This window comes from Triticum aestivum, chromosome 3A (genome assembly GCF_018294505.1).
Source record: "Triticum aestivum cultivar Chinese Spring chromosome 3A, IWGSC CS RefSeq v2.1, whole genome shotgun sequence".
NCBI lineage: Eukaryota > Viridiplantae > Streptophyta > Magnoliopsida > Poales > Poaceae > Triticum > Triticum aestivum.
Genome location: NC_057800.1, coordinates 400,209,269 through 400,217,598, shown reverse-complemented (window position 1 = coordinate 400,217,598; position 8,330 = coordinate 400,209,269). Strand labels below are relative to the sequence as shown.

At 49.3% G+C, this 8,330-nt stretch overlaps 2 protein-coding genes across 2 annotated transcripts; one reads left to right on the top strand and one right to left on the bottom strand.

Moving 5' to 3' along the window:
- Positions 1-397: 397 nt before the first annotated feature.
- LOC123061411 (uncharacterized) lies at positions 398-3,586 on the top strand. The gene is made up of 3 exons (XM_044484505.1): positions 398-563; positions 693-886; positions 3,143-3,586. The coding sequence occupies exons 2-3, from the start codon at positions 705-707 to the stop codon at positions 3,327-3,329; spliced, it is 369 nt and encodes a 122-aa protein (XP_044340440.1). The 5' UTR covers positions 398-563; positions 693-704; the 3' UTR covers positions 3,330-3,586.
- Positions 3,587-3,716: 130 nt separating this feature from the next.
- Positions 3,717-6,240, bottom strand: LOC123061410 (SUN domain-containing protein 5). The gene is made up of 4 exons (XM_044484504.1): positions 5,626-6,240; positions 4,356-5,530; positions 4,176-4,261; positions 3,717-4,089 (listed from the first exon to the last, which is right to left on the bottom strand). Exons 1-4 carry the CDS (start codon positions 5,843-5,845, stop codon positions 3,864-3,866), a joined length of 1,707 nt encoding a protein of 568 aa, XP_044340439.1. The 5' UTR covers positions 5,846-6,240; the 3' UTR covers positions 3,717-3,863.
- Positions 6,241-8,330: the final 2,090 nt, after the last annotated feature.

Sequence of the window (8,330 nt, the reverse complement as noted above, 5' to 3'; positions counted from 1 at the left end):
CTTTTCAATAATATTAATACTATTCACCGAACTTTGTTTCTTTGGAAAATAAACCGTATGCTCATTAGCATTGACATGAAAAGTAACCTTGCTTTTGATGCAATCAATAATAGCCCCTGTAGTATTCAAAAATGGTCTACCAAGGATGATCGACATAGCATCGTCTTCGGGAATATCAAGTATAACAAACTATGTTAAGATGGTAACGTTTGCAACTACAACAGTCACATCCCTACAAATTCCAATAGGATATAGCAGTTGATTTATCAGTCATTTGCAAAAGATATTTCAGTAGGTGTGAGCTTATTCAAACCAATGAACTGACAATAATACCCTCAACTACTCCTGCCCAAAACCAATGAACTGACAATAATACCCTCAACTACTCCTGCCCAAAACCAGTGAACTGACAATAATACCCTTCGGTCGCTCGCCCACCGTTTTCCCCTCCCAATCTTGAGCACCCACACCCCTGCCATCCCGCCGCCGTCCTCGTTCACCCCCTCCCTCTCGATCTCCTCCCACCTCACCTCCTCCTCGCCTCTTGCCGACGTTTCGTCAAGGTACTTCCCAATCCAAAACCCTAGCCTCTCCCATCAGATCAACCACTCTCTTCAGCCTAATCCGGCACTAGATCCGCGCAACCAGATCTGATACCTTCGATTTGATCCCTTTCCGCGTGCGCATCGTAGGTTCCGGCGGCGATGGCGGCGAGGCTCGCGCAGCTGCGGACCAAGGCGGCGCAGGCGGCGGAATTCGCCTCGAAGCACGGCGGCGCCTACTACAAGGAGGCGATGGAGAAGAACAAGCAGTACGTCGTGCAGCCTCCCTCCGTGGAGAAGTGCCAGGAGCTCTCCAAGCAGCTCTTCTACACGCGCCTCGCGAGGTAAAGCCCCTAAATAAATGATTTATGTGTCCAACCGTCTGTACATGTGGCGTGGTTCCAATCGGGGCTCTTGCGCAGTATCAGTGGATCTGCTTGTGCTCGTAGCAACGGGGGTGACCATGGTGTGGTTGAGGTTTGCCCCGTAATTGCCTACTATCTCTATTACTGCCTGCCTAGCTGAACTGGATCGTAGTATGGGGTGGTCCACTCGTGGCTGTGGCAATGTGTGGCCTTCTAGGGTGAGTGATCGATGTATTTGGTGGATACAAACTTCTTTACATAAATTAGATATGAAGTGTTCAATGTATAGCCACCGCCACTTGTGACTGGGGGATTGAGCGATTGCATAGTTCTTCACTTTCTGCACTATTTATGAACTTTAGCATACGGAAATCTTGGAGATCTCTTGTATGTGCCATCTACAATGTAGCTCAAATCTGAGTGGTTGGGGGAAGACCATTGCTACGTCAGCAATTTCCGGTTAGCTGGGGTTTATGCTCTCTTTTTTTGTGACTGTGAGACGGTTCTTATGTTTTGCTAGGCTGGGACTATGCTAATTGTTCACATGATGCTTACTCTAGGCAGCTACCAGGACAGAGCAATTTAGCTAGGTGTGCGTGTTGTGGCAGTGTCACCTACTCCTAACTGGATGACCCTCTTGTAGAACACTATTTATGATTGCTAAAGTTTGTATGTGGATGGAGATGCACCTTTGTTCCTTGAAATGATAACTGTCACTTCAATCTAACAAGATATGCTATGTTCAATAATTGGTTTTAATGGATAAATCACAATTCTGCAAGTCATGCAAGGTACCCACTTGTGTGAGGGAAATATGTCTGTCCTGTTAGTTGGCACAAGTTTGTGATTTCAATCATAATGGAAACATTTTATGTCATCCTTATGCTTGATCACCTGTGCAGCTTTGTTTTGTTGCTATGTTTTTATATTTTTCTTTGACCCATGTTGAATGGAGACATCACAGATGTAGCATAAAGGACGATTGTTTAGGTGAAAGCATAGTCTCTTGTGAAGTTGATATATCATAAATAAAAGGTAATCTACTATGTATGATATTCGAGAAGTGAGTCTTAGCACATATAGCTCTCTGTGAACCATTTGCCATTTTTCTGCATGTTTGCAAAGAAATCGATTCAACTGTTGCCTGCAAATATTCCATCAAAATATCATGCTGATCTGAGTTATTGGCAGGAACAGTGTAGGATATTTCTGCATGTATAGGCAGGTTTGACTGACTGACATAGTAAAACCTTGAGTTTTGTTGCTTCTTGACTTGTGTATGTTTTGAATCTTTGGTCTTATTAGCTACTTTGTGCAAAAAGTGCAACCTCAGTCAAGTGTATCCGCATTCTGGTTATGTGTTGTTTGTTGCTGTTGTTGTTTACATTTTGAGGTATCCATGAGTGGTTATATAATCCAGATTCATGTGGTCATTCTTGGACATATTATGAACTTCACTCTAGTAGTTTGACATATAGGATGGGATGGACACTTGACCTGGCCATAACCTTGTTTTGTTGAACCAGCGAACTAGCTGAGTTCGGTTTCAAGCAAACTTACATCACCAGTTGAATCATGATTGATACATTCATATATTGCTTTAACGATGTCTTAACCAGCGGTTTAGTTTGACACATATGATTAATCAAGATTGTTTGCCAATTTGAACTGTTCAATACATTGTTTTCCAACTTGCATTCCCTACCACAGATTTTTATTTGACATTGTGGCAAATGCTGTGCCATGAGGCATGTTTACCTTGGTAATGCAACTTCCAGATGGTACGCGGTACAATAGTGATTAGTTGTTGTGTGTGGTAGGAAGACCAGACTATGGCTGCACTTGTAGGAGAGGACTAAACGTGTATTTTTCTGTGTTGAGAACCGGGCTTCAGTTGGCCAGTGGTGTGATTGCATGGGAAGCCCACGTTCAAGGCCTGGTCTCCGCAGTAGTGGTCATGGCTGTTCTTCATAATCAATACTAAGCCACATGGGCTAGTTCCCCTTAGGCCTGGTTCTCCATTTTGTATATTTACGTGTTTGCCATCTTCAAATGGGGTGCAACACTATATCTTTCATGAGCCGTAATTTGATTATGCACATCTATGCTGATCAGTGCAAGGAATTTTGCTTGTTTTTCCTTGCCGCGGTGAATGTTTTCTATTGTGCTTAAGCCATTCCTTTGTTCTCTGGAGTCTGATCAGTGGCTTGTATATATATTTGCTGTTTTCTTCAGTCTACCAGGCCGCTATGAAGCATTGTGGAAGGAGGTTGACGGTGTCAAGCAGCTTTGGAAGAACAGGAAGGAGCTCAAGGTGGAGGACCTTGGAATTGCAACACTGTTTGGGGTTGAGCTTTATGCATGGTTCTGCGTAGGCGAGATTGCAGGCAGAGGATTCACCTTAACCGGCTATAAGGTCTGAATTAGATGTCGAGGCGCGCCTTATAATATACTCTTAGCTGATGCTTGTCGAAATTACCTGTCTTGGTTCACAATTTTGTTTCTGAAAAGTTTCCAGTGCTGAATGCCAGCAAGACGAGCACACAATTGCAACAGTGCCTCAATAATTTGCTCGCTCAATTGCCCATTATTTTTTTGTGGTCTGTAACTTGTTCCACTTGACGCCTGCTGCACCACTCTTGTGTTGTCTGGTATGAAATGAACCCATTTCTTGTTGCAGATGAAAGTAAACTTATTGGATATCCTTTTCTTTGGTTCCTCGTTAGTCATCCATAGCGTCTTGTAGTTGAAGTAATGCAGGTTGAAAGCCGCGCTAACATACTGCACAGTATACCCATCTTTCTTGTACTTTATTTCTCTTGTAAAACAAGACTAGCTGTGCTAAACGGGGGGAGAATTAGATTGCCTAATGACTTGCTAACTCATAACATGACCTGAAAGAAGGTAACGAGGTCTAGCTCGCAAAGTCATTATTTTTCTATTCCTAAAAAATCGTTCAGCTGTAGAGCAGCACGATGAGGGTGGTGAGGCTGCTGGCCGCCAACACGAGCATCCACCCCGTCCCTGCCCCGTCGTCCTCCTTGCTGGCGAAGAGCAGCAGCAAGCGGTCGCACGCCAGCTTGAAGAGCGCGACGCACGCCAAGAAGAGGCTGATGGAAAGCACCGCCAGTTCCTTGTTCTGAAGCGTCTCCTGGATGCTCCTCATCTCCTCCACATCCCACCTGCGCGCACATCCACGTCAAAACAATCCCGACCCGACCGCTTTACCTCGTCGCGTATCATGGCATGGCATGGCATGGGTCCTTGCCTCATCGCCGCGTTCTCCCTGACCAGATGGTCTAGTTTCCGCGAGACGCTTGATTTCCAGTCCCTCAGCTCTCCCACATCCCTCGCCTGAACCAAAACGAGAGACAACAAAAGAAACTCAAACCACTTGGCCCTTTCAGTTGCATGCATCACACAAGGTTGGGACGAACTGAGTACGTACCACCTTGTCCTTCCACTCCACCAGGTCCTCCACGTCCGCCTTCATCTTCTCCAGCGCCTTGCCTGTCTGCGCCAGCCCGTTGTGCAGGTCCGGCAGCTTGCCGCCGTACCTCTGGTTCAGCACCTTGGTGTACTCCTCCAGCGTCGACAGCCCCAGCTCCAGGGACCTCAGCTTCTGCATCAGGATCTTGAGCACCACGTCGCCGTGCACCCGCCCCGTCGCCTGCTTCACCGCCTCCTTGCCCTGCGCCTGCGCCGGCTTCCCGTCCGCCACCCTCGAGCCGTTGTTCTTGGCCACGTCGCCGGCGCTCTCGTTCCGCCCGCTGCCCTCCACCTGCCTGTCGTGGACCTGGGAGCCGGCGGTGTCGTTGTGGCCGCTCTCCTTACGGGCGTCGGCGGCAGCCTTTGCGGCGTCCGCGTCGGGGCTGTGGCTGGCGACAAAGTCCTGCAGCATGCGCTCCACGGCGTCGATGCCGTACACTTCGAGGTAGCTGAGGATGCAGTAGAACCCGGAGCCGTAGTGGCTGACGAGGCGCAGCCGGAGGTAGCGCGTCCACCGGGGCTCCGCCAGCACGAAGCGCTGAGCGTGCTTGCCGTTCTCCGCCGTGAACCGCCCCAGCAGTTCCCACGCCTCCCCCGGGTAGCTTAGGCTGCCATGTAGCTCCAGGTCCTTGAAGTTGGAGGAGTAGTGCTCCAGGTTGGCCAGCGCCACGGTGTGGACGAGCGTCTCCTCGGAGAGCTGCACCACGACGAACTTGTCGTCCGCGGAGCACGGGTTGCGGAGGTAGCGGTCCTTGTCGCCGTCGAGGATGTTCGCGGCGCCCTTGGCCTCCTTGTTATGGGCGAGCACCTTGGCACCCTTGGACGCCGCCGCGTAGTTGTACTCGGCGCCGCTAGGCTCGAGGCGGTGCGCGGCGCCGTCGGCGACGCGCTGGTGGTGCCGGCCGCTGTCGTTGTCGGCCTTGCCCTGCAGGATGCGGCTCCGGAACTCGTCCAGCTCCACCAAGGCCGCCTCGGTCGACGAGTTGCCGCCGCTTGCGTTGGACGGTGGTAGTGCTTCTGGGGGGTGCGGCGAGGAGGAGGATTGGCACGTCGGGGAGGAGGCGGTATCGGCCGGGAATATGTATGCCTCCAGTGGCATCACCTTGCAGTAGTTGTCGCGCTCGCCGTAGAAATCTGGGTCGACAGATCCACCGATTCATTCAACCACGCAGACGCAGACATGACGACGAGACGGATCGGCATCGAAGGAGATGGAAGATACTAGTTACCCGAAGGGTCGTCGGTCTGGCTGTTGAGGAACTGGGAGCGCAGGAGGAAAAGGAGACACCATACGGAGAAGACGACCGAGACCGACACCTCGCGGAGGCCGCCGTCCATGGAGAGCACATCCGTTACCGGCGTCGGCCCGCCGCCGCCTCCCCTGTGCTGATGAGCCCCTCCCCCACCGCCTTTTCCTCCTCCGCCTCCTTCTCTCTTCTTCTTGCTCATGCATGCACCACCTACCTACGACGACGTGCCTGCCCACTGTGATCACCAATTGACGAGTCGATCGTTCTCTTTCGTCTCTCCTTCCCTTCCACACCACATGCACATGTACGGTGGGACGCTACGTTGTCGCCCTCAGCGCATGCAGCTTCACCGGGGGTCGATCCAAACGCGCGTGAGGGAGAGGACGGGAAGAGATAGAGAGGAGGAGAGGCCGGGCGAGCAGGAAGCCAGGAACCGCTGGGGAGCAAAAGATGGAGCGGCAACTTAGGAGGTGACCGAGTGCGCAGTGGCAGGTGATGGTCATCGATGCGCGCGGCGGCGGCATCGGCATGCATGGTGTCTGCAAATCGCCTCCCCCTCTCTTTACAGATATGCTAATTCTCATCCATTAACTATACTACTATGTAAGTTACCTGTTTTTTAAATTTAGGCAAGTCAATTTTGTATCTAAATGATAAGTGTCAAACGTGTGGCATGAAGACACTTTGTCCTGATGTTTTTTTTTTGAGAATAACAAACTTTATTAATTAAAAAGCGTTCGGAATCTCCACCGCTATTACATGCAAAATACACTCAGGAGGCACAACCCGCCATTCTTGAAATACTTGTTCACTAACAACTAACTTAGCAAGAATATGTGCAGCTTGATTTGCAGTCCTTCTCCATGAAACTTTACAACCCTGGCATCCCTGCACTAGAGCCTTAATATCCTCAACAATTGGCCCAGCCGCCGAGAGATTTTTGCAAGCACTATTTATCATTCTCACAGCCTGGTTGCAATCCATTTCAACATGAATCTTTGAGATACTCAAATCACGCCCAAATTGGAGCGCTCTTCTACATGCTTTCAATTCAACAAATTCTGGTTTCAAGTCATACGAAAAGAATTGAGTTGCAGCACCCCGAAAGGCATCATCATGGTCACGCAAGACCACCCCTCCTCCTCCCTCACATCCATTCTTTGACACCGCTCCATCAACGTTCGCTAGAATCCACCCTTGTTCAGGTGGTGTCCATTTCTCAAGTCATGGTCGCACAAGAGTTCTTGATTTTCGTTGCACCACTTCATACCACTCATCCATGAGCTTTGAGACCGAATATGATATTTCATGTGGAGATTGAATCTTCTTCCCATCCCTTGCATTATTCCTCGCAAGCCAAAGCCCATAAACACCCTGTATCATCATTTCTCTCTGTTCATCATCAACCTCAGAAATCCATTGAGCCAACTATCTACCTACCTCCACATTTGATTGCATATCTTCTGGCGGGTAGCCAGCAGGGATTCCTCTTTTTTCAGAAAAAACTTTCCAAAAACACTGCGAGTGTGGACACATCCAAAATCTATGAGCAAGAGACTCCTCTCTCCCACATGCAGCACACCCCACACTAGATTTAATTTTTCATCGACTAAGCTCAGAACATACAGCCAAACCATTCCTCATAAGACGCCAATTATGCACCTTCACTTTGTTTGTAACCATCTGATGGTGATCATGGATCTTAAAGCGGGACCGGTTGACACGTCATCTAACTGGCTCGTTTGGGCGCTATGCCATCCGCCCGAACACATTTTTTTAGCTGACCGCCCTCGCCCTCTTACCTATTTCTATCCACTCGTCATCCCCACGAGTGAAAGAGGGAGGGAGACAGAAAGGGATTCATGGGGACTGAGATCCAACGCTCAATATTGGCAACAGCACAAACAACTTGAGTCGTTCTTCAGTCCATTAGAAATAGAAACAATGGCAACCAAGGTGAAAAACCAACAGTCCTATATATTATTCTGAAACCGCATAAACTAAAATCATTTAGGGTATCTGCAACGGGGCAACCCGCAAAAAACCTCCCGCTTCCGTCCGCGGATAAGGGGACTAGTCCGCAGACACGGATGCGGGAGGCAGCCATCTAACGCTAGCCGCATACATTCGACCAACAATTCAAACCAAGCGGGCGAAATTCGATCAAACCGAATGGATTTCATTCAAATTCATATATAATTTACATAAAAGGTAAATATTTCGACCGTTTAACTAAAAAACTAGAAAATACTAAACCCTATACCGGACACCTCGTACGCGTGGCCGCCCTGCCCTGCGGCACCGCCGTTTCCGTCGGTGCCATCATCGCTGTCATCCCTCCAGCAGCTGTACGACACCGAAGGGCCGCGACAGCCTTGTCCAGCGGCTGCCTGCTGCTCGTAGAGGAGCCGCTCGGCCTCCTTGTTAGGACCGAGAGTATATCGACCAGGGGGGGGGGGGGTGAATGGGAGATTCAAGTTTTCTTTCGAAAGCTTTGAACCATACCCCTATCACAGCAGCGGAATAGAATAACGAAGGAAATGAACTAAATCAATCTTCTTCGTGAGAAGCATATTCTTTGATGAATGCATTGACAATAGTACAAGCTTGATAGATCACATGTTTAACTACGACGAGAGTAATGCAACATGCAAACAGATGTAGTAGAATGAGACACATCATGG

Coding starts and splice junctions, on each gene's coding strand:
- LOC123061411 (XM_044484505.1), top strand. CDS start 705: ATGGCGGCGAGGCTCGCGCAGCTGCGGACCAAGGCGGCGCAGGCGGCG. Junction 887..3,142: donor TTCTACACGCGCCTCGCGAG/GTAAAGCCCCTA, acceptor TGTTTTCTTCAG/TCTACCAGGCCGCTATGAAG.
- LOC123061410 (XM_044484504.1), bottom strand. CDS start 5,845: ATGAGCAAGAAGAAGAGAGAAGGAGGCGGAGGAGGAAAAGGCGGTGGG. Junction 5,531..5,625: donor CCAGACCGACGACCCTTCGG/GTAACTAGTATC, acceptor CTGTCGACCCAG/ATTTCTACGGCGAGCGCGAC. Junction 4,090..4,175: donor AGGGAGAACGCGGCGATGAG/GCAAGGACCCAT, acceptor ATGTGCGCGCAG/GTGGGATGTGGAGGAGATGA.